The sequence below is a fragment of the Thermobia domestica genome, chromosome 7, assembly GCF_964235325.1.
Source record: "Thermobia domestica chromosome 7, izTheDome1.hap1.1, whole genome shotgun sequence".
Classification (NCBI taxonomy): Eukaryota; Metazoa; Arthropoda; class Insecta; order Zygentoma; family Lepismatidae; genus Thermobia; species Thermobia domestica.
The window spans coordinates 29941953-29965156 of record NC_137460.1 but is presented as its reverse complement, the minus strand read 5'-3'; the positions used below and the strand labels follow the sequence as shown (position 1 = coordinate 29965156).

At 34.0% G+C, this 23204-nt stretch overlaps 1 protein-coding gene across 3 annotated transcripts; it reads left to right on the top strand.

The window, feature by feature from the left end:
- The first annotated feature begins 1480 nt into the window (after positions 1-1480).
- LOC145689961 (uncharacterized) lies at positions 1481-22485 on the top strand. Of its 3 annotated transcripts, none has more exons than XM_081764341.1 (4): positions 1481-1731; positions 4129-4247; positions 12916-13334; positions 19699-22485. In XM_081764341.1, the coding sequence occupies exons 3-4, from the start codon at positions 12934-12936 to the stop codon at positions 21425-21427; spliced, it is 2130 nt and encodes a 709-aa protein (XP_081620467.1). In that variant the 5' UTR covers positions 1481-1731; positions 4129-4247; positions 12916-12933; the 3' UTR covers positions 21428-22485. The 3 variants fall into 3 exon arrangements, with proteins under 3 accessions (XP_081620467.1, XP_081620469.1, XP_081620468.1); XM_081764342.1 differs by lacking the exon at positions 1481-1731 and adding an exon at positions 1858-1969; XM_081764343.1 differs by lacking the exon at positions 4129-4247.
- Positions 22486-23204: the final 719 nt, after the last annotated feature.

Genomic DNA, 23204 nt, shown 5'->3' with positions numbered 1-23204 from the left:
AAATAATGAAACCACGAGCTGAAAATTTCTTTGATCACGAGAATTGTAATTTCATTAGTGGAAGTTGTTGGTGCAACAGATGTTTTCACTGAACTTGGCTATGATCCTCGTTCAACAGTTGAACTTCGTTGGTGCACACGGCCGTTACACGAGGTTTACTGAACTTCGATTTTCAATGGTGCAACGAAACTCCGGAAACCACGTTTAAACTTGAAAGAGTTCCGTAATTTTAAATAAATACTTTAGGGGGCCAAGCCAAGATTTGGGGAGGCAGTCTCCCCTTAGCTATGTCCCTGTTAGTAATCTATTTTCCAAGTAAGTCGTTTTAAATAAAAATATAAGAACAAGATGGACATGATTCGGAATTCTATAGATGAAAGATAAAACTTGGAAATTTATATATATATATATATATATATATATATATATATATATATATATATATATATATATATATATATATATATATATATATATATATATATAGGCTTATATAGTGATGGGCAGTGGGAATATTCCCGGATTTTTCCCTCGCTTATAAATTCTGGAAAGGAATTTATTTCCATTTCTTTATTTTCCAAATTATAAGAACCGTATGACAAATTACTTTATTTCATTTATTATGATTTACTTCTAGGCTTTAAATAATTTGCCGGTTAAAAATAAAATCGTCGACTGTACTTTATGAAACTAATATGATTTATTAGCTGCATTTCCATTTGTACTAAAAAGTAGCAAAGTACTAATTTACAAATGATGAAAAGGAACCAGTTTGTAAAGTAACGTTGAAATTATGTAGAAATAGAGATGAATTGCTATTGTAATACACGCCGAACAATCGTTAGTAGCCTAATAGACTTCTCCTGTCTCTGACTAGAATTTCTGAAGAAGTACTCGGACTTCTCTTACATGTGAATTAACGCATGAAATTTCGAGAAATGGGTAGGAAGAAAGGTTGTGTGTGGCAATGTTATAATAATATTATAAAGATAAGTCACTAAGTTGCAAATATTGTAAACATACATGTGTATGGGCAAATGTGTCTTCTGAGAGTTACCCACCGTAATTTGTTTGTAACATTTCAAAAATTTAATATGTTTATAATTTCAGTAGTAGAGTCAAGTTTAGAAAATCCAGTTAAATATAAACCTAAACCGTTTAGCGGTGTAAAAGTATGTGGACTTACTATATTTTTTTCACATATTTACTTCTATAGAACATATTGTAAGTAAATATACATTTATGCGTACTCTCTAAATATAATAAAATATTAATAAAATAACATAATGCCGTTCAGAATACACATTTTAGAGAATCCTCTAGAGGCAAAAGTAATAGTATACTGTGAAAAAAAAAAACGAGTTTAAATTTGAAATCATAATATAGTAATAGAATGATTTTTTTGTGATTGTATATAAATTCCCAGAAAAATTCCCAGTTTGGGAATATTCCCGAACAATATCTTGTCGAGAATTTACCCATCACTACGCGCGAGTGGTGCAGGGTTAAAGATATGAAGAATGCAGATCTTAGCGCAGCACTAACAGTGCTAAAATTTGTTATAACTGTTACGCATCGCAAACAAAAAGCTTTCGTGTTTCGTTACCGCAAATCAGTGCAGAATTGTACCTCTAAGGAATTGGAGACTGACATCCATCTTGTGAAGGAATTATGTGCTTTCGGCAGCACTGTTTGTAGTTGCAACACAGGTCAAAAAATATTTTGTTTAAGGTCAGAACATATTTTATTATTATTTGTTTGCGATATTAAATTAAAAATTCAGGACTGTTCAGTTTAAAGCTCTGGAATAGGAGTTTTTTGAACGTTTGTACAGAAGTATAAATCGCGAGGCATTCATGAATGATAGTGATTTCTTATAGTATAGTAGAAAGCCTGGAGTAGACCTATGTTTAGTTGAAAGGATCCCCAGAAGTAACAATTAGAACAGTTACAGGAGAAATGAATTGAAGTAACGAAATTTTAATTCAGTTCTGTCATTTAAGAATGAAATCGTATTTCATGTTGCAGAAATGAGAAATGCAAAATGCTATAGAGACTATATGCACTTAACGGAAGCGCACATAAAGAAATATAAACACAAATATGCATGTTGTTACCCCTAATCTAACCTAAGGCAAACTTAATATGGAGTATGTTTAGTACAAGGGGTCCAGAAGAACGTAAAAAACACAAAATTTACAGGAGAGAAAAGTGATGCAAGTACTTAGACGTAACAGAACGTAACCAAATCTAACCTAAGCTAACGTGAACTAACCTAAACTAACCTAATATTAGTAGAAATAAGCGAAATTCTATCATTTTTTGGAAAATTTGCTGGTATATACACTAATATAACATAAACTAACCTAACATAAACTAATAGAACCTTACCTAAACTAACCTAACCTACCTAAGCTAACCTAATGTGAACAGAAATTACCAAAATTGTAACATTTTTTTAGAGAAAGAAGCTGGATCCCTTCTGCTAAACATAGGTCCAATAATTTACAATTTATTACTACGCAGTGGTGTTCAGGGTACCTAATTTCTTTATTCTTACGTATTTTAAAATGGTATGTGTCTAAAATTTTGCAAAAAAAAAAAAACATTAATGATATATGTTTACCGAGATGTGCAATTCAGTACGGCTTACGGTTACTGAAATAATGGGAAATAACTAGCTACACCGTCGAGATGTGGTATTTGGGTACTAGATGGTACAATTTCAAAACTTAATTACTAAGGTCTACCAACAATCTCAAAAGAAATTTCAGTTCAAAAAACACACACACATATCCAAGTATCCAAGGGCCCCTGCCCCCTTGACGCTTAGGTATACACTGGATAAAATGGTCTTCAATCCTACTAAAAACTGGGTAAAGCAGCAAATTATGTTTTAGCCCCCCTCTTAAACATATCTTGTATCCGCCGCTCCATACATGTTTTTCGAAAGGGACTATTTTCTCTTCAAACCTATCAATAAGAATTTAAAAACAAACGATTGGATTGAGTTTTGAATCGAAATTTAAGAATAGAATTAGCAGTGTGAAGTTGGCCACTAAATGTAGCCTTTTAGTATCTCCTTCTCTTTTTCGAATCAAGCGATCTTATTCTACTCTACAGTATTCTTTTAAAGCGTCTTACTTATCGATGCGCAGCTGGAGCGTGTATTGTAAAGCTTACCACATATCTCGGGTTAAATTCCAAAGTTGGGCGTCCGTTTCCACCGAAATTTTTAAAATTTACAGGAAAAATATGGATAATTTGATCGTTTGTGTGCTTGATAATATATAAGAGCCTCGAATAATCTGTTTATTTGTTATATATAAGCGGTTATAAACATGGGACTATACGGCGAGCGGAGGGAACTACTTGGCGCAAGGTAACCGAACAGTTGCATTGTGGGAAAGAAACGAGCATTTATGTTATCAACATGGCGAATGTACAAGGGCAATGAACTAGCAGTTTTAATATTTTTGTGAAGCAATACGTTGATAACGAGCAAAATCTTTTAAAAGTTTGTGAAGAGCACTGATTAATGAACCTAATAACAAATTGCAGAAAGTGTGGAAAGGAGATAACAGCGAAAGAACTTGATGAAAGCGGACGCCCAACTTCGGAATAAATGCCCATATCTCTATCATTTACGAGTGTAATAATATTACAACTTTTAGAAATGAGAAATGCAAAATGCTGTAGTCATTATATGTTCTTACCGCAAACGCACAAAAGTGAATAAGAATACAAATATGCATGTAGTTAGCTCTAACCAAATTTATCCTAACCTAACCTAGAGTAATATTAACAGAATTAGCGAACTTATATATATATATTCGAAAATCAAGCTGTACCCCTTAACTAAACATAAGCCTTAAGCTTATTACAGTGTTTTGCTATCCAAATTAAATTTTAAATTCTCATATCATATCCTGTATACGTAGTTTTAATCCAAGCAAGACGCTATAACTAAAAAGAACAGCATGTGGTCACGGAATTCAGTAATATTTAGGGAAATATGGCTTTCTTTCTAGTACTGTGCATTGTAACAGGATGTATATTCAATACCTTTTGGCGCCGTTAATCTTAATCACTACATTAATTGGTCGGACATGGACTTTTTGATTTCAGGTAGATGAATGGTGAATTTCGGAGAGACATTTATTCAGCCTTAACAATAATTTACAATTTATTACTACGCAGTGCTGTTCAGGGTACCCAATTTCTGCATTCTTACATATTTTGAAAAGGTATGTGTATAAACATTTTGTAAAAAAAAAAAAACAAAAAAAAAACTGATATATGTTTACCGAGATGCGCAATTCAGTACTCCTTACGGTTACTGAAATAATGGAAAATAACGAGGTGCGCCATTGACATGTGGTATTTGGGTACTAAATGGTAGAATTCCAAAAATTAATTACTAAGTTGTAACAATAATCTCAAAAGAAACATCTCTCCAGAACAACACACAAACGTATATATATATATATATATATATATATATATATATATATATATACAGGCGCGGAACCAAGGATAGCCCCTCTTGACGCTCAAGTATACACTGGATAAAGCGGCAAATTATGACTCAGCCCCTCCCTTTATCATATCTTAGATCCGCCGCTCATATATATATATGGGTGATTCCACGAAAAAGAGAAATTTTCTGTCACGGGCATTTCTTCAAACTACCACTAGAAAGAATCACCTCATTTTTATTTTGTTTGGTAGTAACCGTCACAAAGTAGGTATGCCATGTATAACAGTTTGCAAATATAACACGAAACATACGTAAAAAATTAATTATTACCCAATTTCTCAACACCGTGGGCTGTCACAGACTACAGTTGATTGATTTTAATCAATAAATTACAACTGAAGTCGCAAATCAAACATCATTTAATGGTAATTAAATGGAAGAGAACACTACAATGTTTCGGTTTTGTGGAAAGTAAATCTTTATAACGATTATTTTGGAAAGCTTCACTATGCTTCGTTTCTGTCACCTCTATTTCGTTTCAACTCCATGGCAATAGAAAAAATTATCATTGCTCTCAACAGATAGCATGGTCGTCCACATTGGCAACACCCACAAGAAGACAAGGCAGACATGTTTGACTGAAGAACAGAAAAAATTGTGTGCATTGTTAAAAGCTATAGGAAAAATATTTTTGTGTGTGGAAAGCAGGTGCGTATATTAATTGATTCTCAACACCATGGTATTTATTACTGAATGTATTTGTATGGTATATACCTTCTTTCCCTTGAGGAACCTACGCCTTAACGTAGAAAATTCGTACACAATTACTCACATGTACTGGTTAAAAAGTGGGCCGGTAAAAATAAATTATATTCGATTTTCTCAACTCCATGTCCATCTGAAAACTAAGGAATCCAAGGTGTTGAGACAAGTCACGGAGTTGATAATCCTGTAGTGTTTGTTATGCTCATGCTCTTCCAAATATTTGTTCTTTCAATATATTGATAGAAATAAAGCTCGTTTATGGTCTAGTGACTGGTATGCTCGCCTTTCGTGCGTGGTTCTGGGTTTGTTTCCCGGTGGAAGCTCAAAAATTAATGGTGTTTACTTCGCACAGTGAGGCAAGTAAAAAACTCATTTGAGTAGAGATGTACTGAAACCTGATCGCGCAGACCATCGCAACGGTCGTAGGAGCCGACACGCTGATCACGTGTCATTCACACTCAAAGACGGCTGGAGGGTCCTAGCCCATTTAAGAGTCTTCATCCCGGCGAAATTAAAATACCGCTAATTTTACAGTAATTATGTGATATCTTCAAATAGATAAAAGATAATCGAAATGTGGAACAAGAGCGCCCTAGACAATATTATTTTACATGAGAAACCGTTATCACGACTCACTTATCTGCTTTCGATTTCCAGCCATTTTGAAAATCGGCATTTACTTTCGCGTTTCTAAACAGTTGAAAACGGAAAGCCACTAGGTGACTTGTGATAACGGTACCTCACGCAAAATAATATTGTCTATGGCGCTCTTGTTCCATATTTCAATTATCTTTTATCTATTTGAAGATATCACATAATTACTGTAAAATTAGCGGTATTTTAATTTCGCCGGGATGAAGACTCTTAAGGAGTGTTTCGCGGAAGTTCAGATTTGGGGCTGTCAGGTAGCCGGAGGTAAAACTTCAGTCAAATCAAGATGGATGGTATCTGTTTTTAACCTATTGACGTCTGAATCTTATGATCAACTAATTGTTTTCTTTTCAGAGATTGTCGAAGAGTCTGAGGGCAATATGCGGACAGTCAATTTTATGACGCGGATCGGGAGGAATTTCTCCTGGCCTACTAAACCTGACATTTAAAAGCGTTGGCAGTTGTCATTCTGTGTAGACTAGAACAGCCCTTCCCTGTTTCCTCAAGACATTTCCTTCATTGGAGTGGAAAATGAGGGCTACTTAACAAAGTACATCGAATTATCCAAAGAAAACAGAAATGATGAGTGCCTTACACTGTCATTTAGTGTGTATTATACAGGGCGTTTCAAACAATACCGACAACGTTTGGGAGGTGATTCCTAACACCAAGATAAGATAAAAGTATAGACCAATCTGGGTGCACAAATGCTTCCTTTCGCAGTTATAGGCTGCCGAAAACATGAAAAAAATTAACTTTGAAGGTAAAGGTCCATCGCATAAAACTATGGGACCTACCGTAGTCGGGTCAGACTTCACTTAGGAATTAGTATGTGCGCTATCCAAATATCCATGTTTCAGAATCTTGCGGTACTTCCACAACAACTTTTATAGAAGTAGTTGGTGAGTACTTCAGATTATACGCCCGTAACCAAACTCCCTCCATAAAAATTGCTTCGTGAGTACCTCAGGATTCTGAAACATATTTTTGGATAGTGCACATATTAGTTCCTAAGTGAAGTCGTGACCCGACTACGGCAGATCTCATAGTTTTGGAGCTATGGACCTTTAAAGTTCATTTTTTTCATGTTTTCGGCAGCCTATAACTCCGAAAGGAAGCATTTGTGCACCCAGTTGTCTATAATTTTCGTCTTATCTTGGTGTCAGAAATCAGCTCCCAAACGATGTGTGTATTGTTTTGAAACACCTTGTATATATACCAAATATACGGTACAAATACACTTACCAAATATTGAAAAAGTATTGCACTTTCGACGTGTGGACTTGATCACACAGAGAAGACAAACGGTTTACATAAGCTCAGGAAACAAATGAAGTAGACAATAGACAGGTTTAGTGACTACTTCGTCTGTTTCGTAAGCTTATGTAAAAAGTTTGTCCTCTCCATATGATAGTCAACATATTGAAAGCGCAATAATTTTTCAATATTCGATAAGTGTATGTGTATTTCTTTTTTTCTTATTTACGTCACATATTCATATATATATATATATATACTCAATTTTGGAACCTTCATTAGATATATTTTCATATGCTTGCAGTATTTTCTGGAGTATTTTTGTATAACAAACTACGTGTCATCTAGTTTGTTAGAATTTTATTCAACATAAGGAGAATAATTCTAACTTACAAAAACTATTGGAAAATTATTTCAATTTTTATGTAAATTATAAGGTTAATCACTTATAAACCAAAATTTATCACCCAGATGTATCACGTTTCTCAACTCCACAGCAATTTTCAACTCCGTGTTAACTAATCTCAACTCCGTGGGTGCTGAAAAGTTTATTATTTTTTATTTACTACACCAATAACGATTCAGCTCTGCTGAACACCTAATTAACATGTACTTTGTAGTAGTAAGTGCATGTGATATTTTTATTGAAATAGACGACCATCAACGGAACAAAAATTTTCCAAGTGAAAATTTCCCTTTTTCGTGGAATCACCCATATATTATATAGCGTTTGGGAGTATCATGAGTTCGCAAAACATCCGATTTTGAATATTTCCAAAACGAAAATAAAGAAAATTTTAATGTATGTTGCAGTTGTGTGTTTACCCGAAACTGCAAATCGATACGCTTAACGGTTACCTAAATATGAGGAGGGGAAGTAAACAACGACATTACATCTATGTGGGGTTTGCGTACTAAGTGGTATAATTTTGCAAAATTAAGTACTCAGGCCTAACAACCGTACCATGTATGTCCATTTGGCGTTTGGAGTTTCCGTGTGGTTCGTCAAACTCAATTTTTGAAATGTTTTTAAAACAAATTTAATATAGTTCTGAGAGAGCTGTAACAACAACTCCCAGAACAGTTCCAATTCTAAATAAATCTATGGAGTTCGGGCGCACAATAGGGTTCCTATGACTTCTAATTTATACACATTTCTAAAGCAGTTCTTAACAAAATTTTGAAGAACGTTGCAGTCATGTGTGCAATGAAAACTAGAAATCGAAGTGTCTTATAAATGTGTGTTTACCCAAAACTTCCATTCGGTTTACCTAATCGCTAGAGAGTTACCGTGAAATAAAAGCCTTTTGGATACAATGGTTAGTTTGGGAAACAATTATTCATACCCAACAAAACTTAAACATGATCATAAGGGTGGATAGTTTTAAATCAGTCTGATTTAAATCAAGGTTTAAATCACTTAATTTTTCAAATAAAAAATCGTTGATTTAAATCTTATTCCGAAATAAATTTAAAATGAAAATAATTAAAATCCCGTTTCTGTTCTGTTATATCGATTCTGGAAGATAATAATCATAATACAATGTGACTCAAATGTATGCACAGCATAGTATGAAAAGAACAGTCCTGCAGAGGATGATTAGGGAAAATCCCGTTTTCAACGGGTAACGGAAGAATCATGCTTTCTTTTCTTCGTAACACGAAAATTATTTTGTGTGCGCGTCTGTTTTTTTTTTTTTTTTTCATATAATAGGGCTGTATTTGGAGGGATCCTATCTCCTCTCCGAAACTTTTTAGATTTTATAACTTTAGAAGGGCAGAAAAGTAAATAAAAGGAGGAATATTTTGTAACAAAAAATCGCATTCACGTCATTTTTTCAGCCTCAGATTCACGATGGGGACGTTTGAATTATATCGTTTGTAAATCTTTTATTCTGAAAAGAATGGTGTACAAATTATAATTCTAGGATAAATAGGGATTTCTTAGGAAATTTTTATATTACATCTGAGGCATCGTGGGGATGTTTTTAGCTCTGTTAAATATTTTTCGCGCCCTTACTATTCCAGATAGAATCTTGAAATTTTGTACATACATTTAGTGCCACTTTTATTATTTCCAAGTTGATTTTGATCTCTGTGCGTTAACACAAGGGAGTCCAGAGTGGATCAGAATTTGGAAAAAAAAAAATATTCAGAAAAATTCTCTATTTTCCACTTCAGGGGCAGATTGGGAAACGTGAATGTTACGGTTTCAAAGACTGTTCTGTTGTGAATAGAATGAGGTACGAACTATGATTCTAGCATAAGTAGGATGATGCTGTCGCTGCTTGACTGGAATTGTATAATTTACCTTTAAAAAACATAGTTTAAAATGGTTAAGAAACATTGTTTGAGATTGAAATAATTTAACGATTGAGGATTAATTCAAAATTCAACGGCAAAATCAGCATTAGTACTAATTCCTAATGTTCTTTCTTCAGTTCGCGACTTGTATTATACGGGGAGAAAAATTTGATTTAAATAATAATAATAGAAAAACGATTTAAATTAAAACATGAGCAAAAATATTTTTTTAAAGTTATAACTTTTTTCCACGCTGATGATCATACCCGTATGGTTTAAACAAATACCTCAGTGTGGTTTCTGTCGAAAAACTACCTGTTCCAATTATTCTTCCAACACTTTCGAATGTATGTAGACACGTGTAAATATGGTATTCACGTGTCAGTATCTAGTATAACAACCGAGATGTAGGGAATTGTGTATTTATGACGTCAGAAAAATAAAGACCCCTATTCATTTGGACTTTTGAGTCTTTGTTTTAAGGTAAAGAAATTTCAGGAAACTACAACAGATACCTTAACAGACAATTTAATGGGCGTTCTGCAGTTAAGTAAAATCGTATCTCTATGAATTAAGTGAGTACCCTAGCATGGTTTCTACAAAGAGATTACTTCAGTATGGAACTCTTTTCGTGACAGATTAAATAATATATAAATCTGAGTAACACAGTGAAACCTTTATCTGAATAGCTTACATAGTAAGCGAGATTTTAGGAATTATATTTTTGATGACGCCATACGTATATTAATCTTTATAGATCTGGATTTTATTTGTATGCTATAAAGAGAAGAAATTTCAAAAACTAATATATGTAGCTTGTGGATGTTCTGCAGTAGCATATTTTCGTACCGTACGGGTTAATTAAGCAATTCAATATAACTTGTACAAGCAGACTTCTTCAGTGTCGAATGTGCTTCGTTGCAGTTTAAAAAATATATGGAGCTGTGTAACACAGTGAAAGCTCTGTCTCAATATAAGTGGAACATTAGGGATATAAGCATAGTAAGCGCAACATTAGGAATTACTATTATTATTATTATGAACTCATAAATACAGACATTCTTCTGCTTTTGAATATTTGAGTTTATGATATATAGAAGAGAAATTTTAGAAAAGTGATATATGTGTCTTAATTGCGAGTCTTTTGGTAATTTTGCAGTTGATATGATCATACCTTTATGGCTTAAGTAGTACCTTAATATAATTAGTACAGCATATACTACTTGAGCTTGAAATGTCTTTCAGGTAGATTAAAGAGTGCACGAAACATGTTAAACGGTGAAAACGTCTTGTCAGTATCTAATATAGTAAGCAAGATATTAGGAATTGTATTTTTGATATTTTTGAATAATAATAGTTAAAGCTGCCCTTGTTATTGGTAAAAGATTAATCTTTTAAATCTTTCTCAAAAATTATTATTAGTTTACTACTTTTTAATCACAGTAGTCATTTATACTGGAAATGTAATCAGTCTTAGGAAACAGTACTATTGAGGATTTAAATTCATTGCTTTATTCAATCAAGATCTGAAAACTTTAATCTTTAGATAACTTTGATGCTTTTGGGGTATGTATTTTTAATTAATAAAGAAAGTAAGTATTGTTGCGCTTCTCTCGATGGAAAAAAATTATCAATTCTTGGGACCAAATAGATCAATAATTTTCAGAAATGATTTTATACTGTTCGTTGTTAAACAGATCTGAAACTTATTCACAAATGTGCACTAGTAACAATTTTATAGTGAAATATTTTGAAAATAAATTTACTTGAATATTTTATACTTTAAGTTTCGTATGTGTTATCCTGTTTGGGAAGTTATTCTATTGCGGTCTGCATTCTTAAGCTTATGCTACATCGAAGGAGATACGATAGTGTATACAAACCTTCAAGATTTTTGTGTTTCATCGATTATAACTACGTGAGTTTGGACGAGACGTAGATATTTTGGATCACATTTCCTCTGCCGCTTTCTATAGTATTTTGGCGGCTACAATATAAAACACACTGCGCACAAGTGAAGTTTTTGGTACACACACTTTTTTGGATCAAGCTTTTCAATTCACTTCGTTGAAGTACAATAAGTATATATTAAATTACTTTAATCCTTCATTACCGTAACAGAGTCTTTCATATTCTGCCATTCCTTCTGTAAACCTCAGGGTATTAATACCAATATATTTCAATCGGATATTCTTTATATTTTGCGTGTTCCATCTTCTTTCCTTTATTCTCTCTTTGTTTCCATTTGGTCACCTATCTTTCTCTCTGTCCTCCATTTCTGTGACTTCATGTTTCATTCTTATCCGGGTTATTTCCAGACATCTTTCAGTTCCTTACATAAAGGTATTTAATTATTATTAATGTATTTTGTAGTTCAAATTTTTGCGTTTTCTCCATTCCTATTTAGCATTTCTAGTCCACTCCACACTACATAGAATTCGAACTATTTGTGTTGATACATTAGTTATCGCAACATGTGTAGTCCTTATGTTATTGAAATTAATTCATTTTTATTTCCTCTATCTTCTCTAATGAGCAAGGAAGAAAGGAAAGAGCAAAAAACTGTTTTAAGAATAACGAGGAATATTAATGTAGCATACAAACAACGCAATTAAATCGGATTCTCGTTGCATCGTCTAAGAATACAGCAATAAGAGATCAACAAAAATGAAGAATTTAAACAACGAAGTGACGAAAGTTTAAGCGTGATGATGGCATATTATTGACAGAATGTTATGAACAGGGAAAGAAAGATAAGGAAATTGTTAATAAATGGAGAAAATATAGATGAACATACATTCAGACGAAAAAGCATGAATTAGACCACTGGATAAAGAAAAATTGAAAATGTGATATAAGGGAGTAGCACACCTAGGATTTCAACAAGATTTGTCTGAGGAAAGCAATTTGCTGGCGTTTAAATGTTACAGTAAATGCATGTTCTTGTCTAGAAGTCTAGTTTTGGTGGAACGTAGCGCAGATTTGTAAGTCAAAAAGAGATTTCCATATGTTGCCCTGGTAATAAGTAATCGCTAGTTTTAATAAACTGAATTTTTTAATAATAAAATGTTTGATTGCGTACATTTCGTGTATTCTGTTTACCCATAGTCGCCTTTCCTGAATGTAATACGTGTAATATTATTTTAAAAAATAATCAATTTGTGGTGTTTGACCTGTTCATTACCAATTTCCTTATCTGTCATGACAATCTGTCAATACTATACCTTCATCAGTTGTAGTGTTGCGAAGAATATTTGAACAAAATATGTGTGAATTTGAGATTTTTTTTTTTTCAAAAATTATATTCAAATTAATTATTTAAGAGAACATTTGTTCTACTAAGAAAAAAAATTATTGTCCTGACAATATATGTTGGTTTACTTTCTACACATTTAAATACTTCAGATTTTTAAGATTGTGTGTCATGTGTTAGGTGTATTTATTTTATGTATTTTCAGAAAATTTCTCGAAGAGTCATGCTGCAAGCGGATTCTAAAAATATTTTGAAGCAAGAGATTCATTCAAGAGACTGTAATGAAGGTGTTGCCATCAGAGATGTCAAAAGAAGAGTGATTGAGAGCGACAACGATCCTTTAGCTCTTGAAAATATGCCGCTAACGAATACCATATCTTCATGGTCTGAGCACAAGGAAGTTATTAAAAAATATATATTCGAAGAACAACGTCTTGCAAATATTGCTGATGAATGTTCAGAAACTAAATGTATGGATGATGTCCATTTATATCATGGAGATAAGTACACAAGAAACAGAGATGATTACGAAAATGTGAGAAACCATCAGATAGAGGATGATGACGAGCTAGGAAGTTCTTTGACACAGCAATATGATACAACCAAGTCAACGTATATTTTGAGGTAAAAATTTGAGATTCAAATTTTTTATCTATTACTTCAGCGGATGATTTTCTATCTCTACGCGCGATCGTGCATTTACTTGAATTTTTATTAGCACTTGAACGTCCACACAATAGTTGATTGTAACTAAGACAAACTTGTCTGCATATGTTGGCTATTTAAATTTTTATTTTAGCATGTGTTTTTACCTGTTTACTTACATGCACTTTAACATGGAATCAAAGTCACTTAACTTCAAGCGTATTGCGTCACCGAATATTATACTTTTTTTCATTCAGAACCCCTGCTTTGTCTAATAGCTAGAACGTTTGACGTCGGTTTGCGTGGTCCCAAGTTCGATTTCTGGGGGGGGGGGGTACAGTTGAACAATAAAAGTGATTCGAAATCCACTAAAATCAGTAGGTCCACGTCTTCTTTAGCATAGGAGGCATAATCGTGGCACGTTAAACTAAATCAATTCATCATGTTGTCCTAATTGTCTTGCAGACGAGCACGGTATGAAGTTTCTGAAGCTATTAATCCCGCTAAAAACATATGGAAAATCTTCTAGTGAAAGTAATGTTAAAGTTCTTAATCCTTTTGAAAGCATATGGAAAATCCTCTAGTGAAAGTAGTGTTAAACCAGTGTCAGCAGTGTCTTCTTAAAAATTTTGTTTGCTCAGAAACAATATTAAAATTTATATATATAAACTTACAAGTTCACATTGATTGCAAACTCTAGAATCAGTAAGATTGTTCCAAGAAAAAAATATTCATTTATTGAAGCACCATTATACATTATGATACTACTTTAGACGTTTCACTCGTCTAATTCGTTATGGATATTTACGTTGGTTACTCGTTTAATCCTAAGAGATGGACAGCTTTTAATGAGTTTATCACAGTTTTTAATGTAATTTTCCTGTAACAGTGTGATAAAAGTATTTGGAGCTACTTCTGCTTATAACACAGAATTCTTATTCCTACCAAGCTAAAGATAATATATCTTTTACGAGAGATTTCCGTGTTTTTGTTTCGCGTTTTCATAAATGAATCAACGTAGACACAATCAGCCAGTTCTATTACGCTCACAAATCTTTCTGTACATAAATTAACAAATGAACGTCAATTTATCTGAAAGTCGAAGTTCACGATTTTTTTCATGCACTTCCGATTCGAATTTTAAAATTCTGTTTCACAGCTGGTAAGACCTAGTTACCCGCTATCGAGAAAAACCGGCCATGCTATGGTCTCTGCGACGGTATTGGAGGGGGGGTGTAAAGATTGTGGCAACGCGGCATAACCTTAGGCAAAAACAGATACACAGTATTAAAACCGCAGAAGAAAAAACGAAATGAAATCTTTAAGTGTTACGTCCCACGGATATGCCGGTTACGCTAAAGGAGACGGTGATTATGAGAAATGAATGAAATGGAGGAATGCAGAAAGTGGAGGAAACGGGATAACCCCGAGAAATCCCACGAGCATGGTGTTTGCCCACCATAAAGCCCACACGGCGCGAGCTGGGATCAAGCCAAGGACCCCAAGCACCGGAGGTAAACGCTCTACCACTGATCCACCGCGCCCTCACTAAAACCGCAGAAGAATTTGTAAGTATAGTGCAAGTACAAACTCCGAGTATTACTCTCGTTTTGTTGCCTGGAACTGAATTCGACGACTTCCGGAAGAAAAATCAGAAAGTATGCAACCGGTGACTGGTATTCAACGAAGTTATCTTTGGGTTTCGGAAAATGGCGAAGTTTTTATGGTAGTAACGGATCACCATGAACTAACTACATGCTTGCCCCAAAATCGAACTTCTGCAATTCAAAGTGTAGATTTAAGAAATCTGCAAAAGGGAACTTTTGGTAAATACATATATGTGTGATAACCAGTGGTGCGTAGCAGAAATATTATGAATAAATCATGAATTACGTGAAGTTGAAGTGCTGTTTATGCTTCCACATGGACCTCCAGCAGAGTACAGGTTTCCAAAAGAGCATAGGAGTAGCGAAAATAAGTTTTGTGACTACCCATAATGTGCTACTCAGGGTCGGACCCAGGACAGACTTCTGGGGGGGGGGGTAATACTGCTACTTGCAGTTATTTTTAAGAGCTCCAAACTCTATGATGGGTTTTATTTATATATAAAATTAGTAAGTTTCTTCTTCTGGGGGGACAATCGTCCCCCAATATCCACTCCTGGATGTTGTGAGTCGACCAACACCTATTGGAGCACCTGCACTGTTAAATGCTATTAGCGGAGAAGACACCAACCAAGCAAATGATTGGTCCATGTAAAATAAAATGTTTCCGAATACCATTTTATGTAAGTGAACTTGAAATTTGTGTTTCGTAGTCGTAATTTCCACCTCAAATTATTTCGGTTTAAGAAAACAGGAGTAGGGGGAGGCTCATTTTACTGTTTCAGAGAGCCTTTTTGATCAAAAAAATAAAAGAAAACAGTCAAGAAAACCTTTTATTCTTTATTTAATGAATCCGAAAAACAAACATCAAATCATTGCACTTTTATTGTTCCCAGTGCTGCTAACTGTGCCACCAAAGTTAACGAATCTTTGCTAACTTTAAAAGGTTGCAGTTAATTCATGCAGCATTAGTCGAGAATAGTATTTGGTGCATTTATTCATGTAAAGATAAACCATCTGACAAAATTTCAGAATTTTAAAAGGTGGTGTTTTCAAAAAATGGCGCTCAAAATTGGCGATTTTTGAAAATTTTACAATTTCTCGAACTTTTTGCGACAAAACGGTTGCACACAGAAGCGACACAATATATATTTTCGGAAAGCTGGTAACTAGGTCGTAACAACCGTGAAAACAGAATTTTAAAATTCCAATCGGAAGTGCTCGAAAAAATTCTAGTACTGCTATCAGGAAATACCACTTATCCCCTTTTCCTCCCATTTAGTTTGAAGTTATATTGTTAAGTGTAAGCATTAAATATGTGTGTCAAAAGCTAAAAGGGATGTAGTCCATAATTGAATATTCTGTGTTTTGCATATTCTTAATAACATTGTGTTCATTACAAGAAAGTGGTCGTGTGTATTTTATTTTAATGAAAATAACAATAAATATCCGTTCATGTAAGTCAAGATTTTATTTTCTTTTTTATGGTTGTTGACTTTGCATACATCTGTTACATCATTGCACGTATAACGTTCGAAGGTTCAGAGAGAAGAGTAAGTTAGATTTTCTGCATTTTTTTTTTTTTTTTTTTTTAATATTTTATGAGTTAAGTATTTGTCTGAGTTCTAGATACCAAAATATCAATCTTTGGAATGACTCACGGTACTTCGTAAATTATTTTTGTTTAAATTAAACAGACTCCCAAATAGATATAAACCTGACCGAGGCATGTAGTTAAGTATGTTATTCCAGGTCACCTTACAATTTCAATTTTATTTACAGCGAAGAACACAAGGAAAACTTACATTTTTTCTGTAAAAGATCAGGGGCGCAAACACGAATCTGCTACAGGCTTACATAACAAATTAGCATAATTATATTAATTAGTTTTAATTAACCGCAATGTTCTTTTTTGCTATTATTATTATTGTCGTGATGTACAAAGTTTCAAGTATGACAGTAAGTGTATGATTAAAGTATATGCTTTATGTTATGAAATATCTCTTAAATCATGTCTTATTCCTTTTCTTTCTATGTATTTATCGTAGTCACAATTTGATACAAGTTTAATCTAGATTTTGTTCAAATTAGAGATCACTCGCTCAGTGACATCCTCTCTTTCTAAACCGGTTATTTAATAAATATTGAATGATTCTAAATAGTTTTATTATTGGTTTCATGTCAGATTACTCTATCAGTTCTGTACGGAATATAATTACAATATTTGAAAGTGTTAAGCGTGAATTAGCTTTTGCTTGGTTCAAGACTCAGTACACATTGCATTAGATTTTGCAGTAAATAGGTTGGTTGTTATTCGTGCTTCAAAATTCTTTTGTCTCCTAATTCTTCTGGTATGCAACATTTATGAACACAATTTGAAGGGTGACTGGTAGTTAGTACCAATAATTCTGAATTCTATAAAAGGGAACAGTATTGTAATATCAGCGACATTACTTCTAACAGTGTCCAGAGAAGAGCGATTTACAATAAAAGTGGCATAATGTAGAATTTTTTGAGACCATTCGTCTTTAGATGAAGTAACATATATGTACCGGCGTAGTGGACTTCCTGTTCTTCGATGAATTTCGGAAGATCTCTCATCCCTTCTTCAAAGCCGGTCATCAGAACACTACGTCTCTTCCGTAAATGTGCCGCTGATTCTGCCAATGTTACATTTTTTCCACTCTCGTAAAAATTTTACATCGTTTCGACTTGTATCTGCACCTTCTCTATAAGCTCTCAACTGATATATAAGGGGCGATCAACGATCCATGGTATAGTGGGTAGGAGGAAGTTGTTGGTTTAATAGTGTGTAATGGCTAATGTCCCTATGTGTCGGGTGTAGGATTGTTGTTGATACTTGTTTCCGTTTTGCAGGTAAACGCGAGAAAGATGGCGTTCAAGATCCACGATCTGTCCAAACGGGACCAGCGTGCCCTCATTCAGTTTCTGAGTGTCGAAGGTTATCGACCAGCTGAAGTAATCCGGCGTATGAAAAACGTGTATGGTGATTCATGCGTCTCCTAAACAACAGTGGTGGGCTGGGCCAGAATGTTTCGGAAGGGGCGTGAACAAACCACTGATTATCACCGTCCTTGTCAAACCCATGTTGTTGCCACAGAAGACACGCTTGAAAAGGTGAATGCGGCTATAGCTGCTGATAGACGCATTTAGTATTCAATCCATAGCATAGGGGTTAAACATGAGTTATGGTACTGCTCAGAAAATTGTGAAAGATCTGGGGTATCATAAAGTGAACGCAGTGGATCCCCAGGGTGTTGACGGAAGACCAAAAGTTAGAGCGTATGAATTGCGCCATTGAACATTTGTCATGTTACTATTTGGAAGTTAACGACTTCTTGCTGCGCATTGTTGCTGAGGATGAAACTTGGTCCCATCATTTCGAACCGAGTTCAAAGTCTTCCAGTATGCAGTGGAAACACCACTCATCTGCACGTCCCAAAATGTTCAAGACGCAACCGTCTGCGGATTAAGTTATTCTGTTATTCTTTGATTGCCATGGACCATTATTGCTCTACTTCAAGGAAGAAGGACAGTCCATCAATGCTGCACGCTACTCTCAGATCTTGACAGTTACGGAGAGCCACCAAAAACAAAAGGCCTGATTTATTGACCGCTGGAGTCGTTGTGTTGCACGAAAACGCGCGTCCACACGTTGCAAACCAAGTGCAGGATTTGTTTCAACGAAAGCTTGAAATGTTGCGACACCCGCCCTAGAGCCCTTACCTTTCACCTTGTTCCTTTCACATCTTTAGGCCTCTAAGGAAGGCATTGAAAGGTCAGAGATTTCAGTCTGACGCTGAGGTCAGGACGCTGTGCGTGATAGGTTTGATAGTCAGCCGTCCAAATTTTACATGGACAGCATTTGTAAGTTAGTGACACAGTGGGACAAGTGTCTCAACGCTCATGGTGACTTCTTCTGAACAATATTTTTGCTGCACGCTAACTATAGACGCCTCTAGATAGAGTACAAGTTTCCGCTCGAAATAAAATTTATTTCATGGATTAAAACCACTGAACGGGTTTCAGTTGATCGCCCCTTATATAGCATTCTCCTATTGGGATAAATTTGGAGTTTACATTGAAGTTGAATCATCCTCTATTTGTAAATTTTAAGCAATCGTTTGTGCATTATTTCATGTGTATTCCGAAAGAATTATTTTGCCCTACATTGAAAAATGGAATTATAAGATTTTTTTGTATATAAATATCTAGACAATCAAGATCATATACACATCGATCATAAGAATTATATTAAAAAAAATATATATATATATGTGGAGAATTTCTTCACTCTCTGAATATATGTACTGATTTTAACAATCATGATATAGTAAGAAAACCTGACGTGTAATTCTAACTAAACAATTAGTAAAGTAGAACAATACTTCTAAGTAAAATAAACTGCAAGAGAAAATATTTAGTAATATACTTAAAGAATCATGGGTGGAAAGGCAGGACTTGTTAGTTAGTGAGGAGTAGAAGGCATTGGCCTACATTTAAAGATAAATCGAATGTTATTATCCATCGAATACAGTATATAGCCTTTTCCATATACTGTAGAGGAATGCCCAGTCTTGTTATATTATAATACTTCTTTCTTTTTTTTTAACAAAAGTTATTCTCCAAATTCAAGTGTACGTGATTTCACTATTCACCAGTTTCATAAAAATATAAGTTAGTTTTGTAAGCTTTTATTATTTTCTTTTATTTTTCAGACGAACAAGAACTTCAACATTGTCTCCTACTAATATTCGAGATTTCAGAGAAAAGAAAAATAACTGTAATCGTATTGAGCAAATATCCGAAGAGCAAAATTTCAAATTTCACACAAAAACTAAGAACACTAGTACAAGATTGAAATGGTCCATAAATAGTAATGTACAAAATAACAAATGCCTCGAATGTGGCCAAGTTTACAAAACCAAAAATTCTCTCCAAAAACACAGAAAGGTTCACGATATGAGTTCAGCTTGCTATTGTACACATTGTGGTAGATTTTTTTCTCAGAGAAGGTACCTCCTATCACACATAAAGTGGCTTGAAGATTCGAAAAAGGAATTTAAATGTGACCATTGTAATAAAGTATTTAATAGAAAATACAGTATTATAGTACACCTAAAGCAACACGATACATCAACATTGTTGAACTGTACCTTTTGCGAAAAATATTTTTCAAATATAGTTACATTCCGCTTACATCTTAAGACACATGTGCAACGAAAAAGTTTGGTATGTGAAGAATGTGGAAATAAATTTACTTCAAAAGGCTCTCTGTTAACTCACATGTTGCTTCACAGTGGACAAACACCACTTAGTTGCCGTTATTGTGAAAAGAAATATTCTAATGCTGGCAATCTATTTACTCACGAACAATCTCATCGCAATGAGAAGAAATACTATTGTAATGATTGTTCGAAAGGGTTCAATTCAAAAATTGCATTAATTGAACATGTTTCAAGTCATGAATCCAGCAAACCATACGAGTGTGCAAAATGTGGGAAAAAATTCTCTAGCAGAAACTCTATTAGAAGCCATTTACATCTCCATCAAAGTATAAAAACATATCGTTGTGAAAAGTGTAATAAAGTTTTTGCAAAAAAGTGCTACCTTACATCACATATGAAATTCCACGGTGAGATGAACGTATATAGTTGTAGCACATGTGATAAGTTGTTTAAATCTAAAACAAATCTAAAATCACACCAAAGGACTCATACAGGTCTCAAACCATACGATTGCAATTACTGCGACAAGAAGTTTGCTAATAGGGGGACATTATTTCAGCATGTGAAAACACATACCGGTGAAAAAAAATTTAAATGTGCCGAGTGTGGTGAATGCTTTTCTCGTCGTGATTATTTAATTCGACACACCAGAAAACATACTGGTGAGCGACCATTTGAATGCAAGACATGTGAGAAAAGATTTGCACAGAGAGGTCATCTTATGGTTCATGAAAAATCCCATACTGGTCAGAAAGATTTCCGTTGTAAGCGTTGTGATAAATGCTTTTCAACAAGTAGAAGTTTAAAACATCATGAATCATCTCATGATGGTTATTATGCGATTTCCTGTCAGGAATGTGGTAGTAAATTTAGAGATAGAAGTTACTTAGTAATTCATATGAGATGTCACACAGGTGAGAAACCGTATGTATGTAACAAATGTGGCAAAAGATTCGCTCAGCAAACAAACATGCGAAGTCACATGAAAGTACATTTGGGTGAAATCGAGTGGAAATGTTCAAAATGTGAGACATCTTTTACTAAGCAACGTAACCTCATATTACATGAAAGCGAGCACGACGGAAATAAGGTATATAGTTGTCACTTATGCGAGGCAATATATTCTAATATATCTCACTTGAATCGTCATCGTCTAAATAACCATGTATTTTCTAATGTATCTAACTTAAATCGCCATCGTCTAAGGAATCATATATGAATATATGATTTCTTGTTTCTGAAGTGTAGTTCATTTATTTTAATAGGGTACTTCTGTTATCGTTTCGCTTTTAATCATAGGGTATTTAGGTTGATAACGGTTTAATGGTAAGGTCAGGAGCGAGGTTATTTGTTCCCGTTGTGTTAGTATGGTTATAGTTTACCTCAAAATTCATTTCGGAAGGACAGGGGCTTTTAGCAATGTAAAGTTTTTACTAGAAAACGTAATCTTGGATTATATGGAAAAGGCTATATTAGTGAAAATATTTTTATTAGTCATTTATTTGGAGAAGTATATACTATACAAAATTCTTTTCGTTACGTTAGCTGTCCCTACAACTTTGATAATTTGTTTTCTTTTAAGTACATTTTTCTATATTCCTGTTTGAATTTGTTCATTGATTGGATTCATAATTATCTTGCCTTGTGAATGAAAGAAAGCCGTCAAGTTTTGATAATTTTATTTCTTACACAGGTAATTAATATTGAAATTCCGAGGTCTGTTATCCTGAGGTCTTCAGTTTTTTTCTCTTTCTGCCAGGCGAAAGCCGAGTTGGTACCTTTCGTATATAACATTTACATGTATTTCCTTTCCTTATATTAGTATGTCGTATTGCAGAATGTCTATTCAGAACCTCCCTATATTATAAAGAGATATGTGTGTATATAGTAGATACATAATAAATTAATACCGTATATTTCCAATCCAAGACTAGGTACTTTTTCACAATTTTGTGCTCAAAAGTATGGGTCATTGCTTTTCTGACATGGGACTGACGTCGTGAAAAAACTGCAAAGCAACGGTTACAATTTCACTGGTAATGATACTGAATTTTCAGGGGACTCCTCCACTGAAAAAGACTAAAGAAACTTTTCATCTTGTTTGTTTTTCAGTCTGTTTTAATCTCTTAAACTATACTCTATATTTGCTATAGATGCTTTTCAATCCTTTATTTATAGAGTGGTAGTCATTTTTGATTTAGAAATATACAATAATTGTCTTTAGAAAGTCCATTGTATTAAGTTGAAACAAAATAATAAATGTAGTTTATGATTCAACTGCAGGTAATTTAACTTCTAGCCTATAATACAAAAGATATCAGGTGCTTTGAACTATAGCCTGTAATGCAAGCAATGTCAAGTGCATCGACTTACACTCTGTAACGCAAGAAATTTCACACATCCATAACTGTTCCATTCAGACACACTTTGGAAAGGAAATGCTTTTAATACCTGTAAAACAGAGTCATTATACATTTTCGTTTCAAACAATAAAAGATAGATTTTTTTGTTTGTTTGTTTGTTTGTACTCATCTTGCACTCTCTATCTAGCGTCACAAATCAGTACGCTATAAATCACTAACACATGAGTCGTAGAATTTTATATATATATATATATATATATATATATATTACGTATATTTCACAAACAGATGTTGCATTATTTCACCATTATTATTGGATGTATAATTACTAAAGATCTCATACACTTGCTTACATCAGAACGAGCCCACTCATTAGTGTCATTTTAAATAAATAAGTTTTAATTTCAGTTTAGAACGTATCTAAACTCAAGCATTATCTAATTGAAAGTATCTTCTTTTAAGGATGACAGTACTGCGCATCTCTATAGTTCACTAAATTATTCCATTTGTAAACGTTCTCAACCCGAAACAGCCTACGCTAATTTTAACCTTAAAAGGCCCAAGGGGTGCCTCTGAGACTCCCTGCTGCATATACAAGCTACCTGAACCCCCCGCATTAGAAAAGGCTAGTCA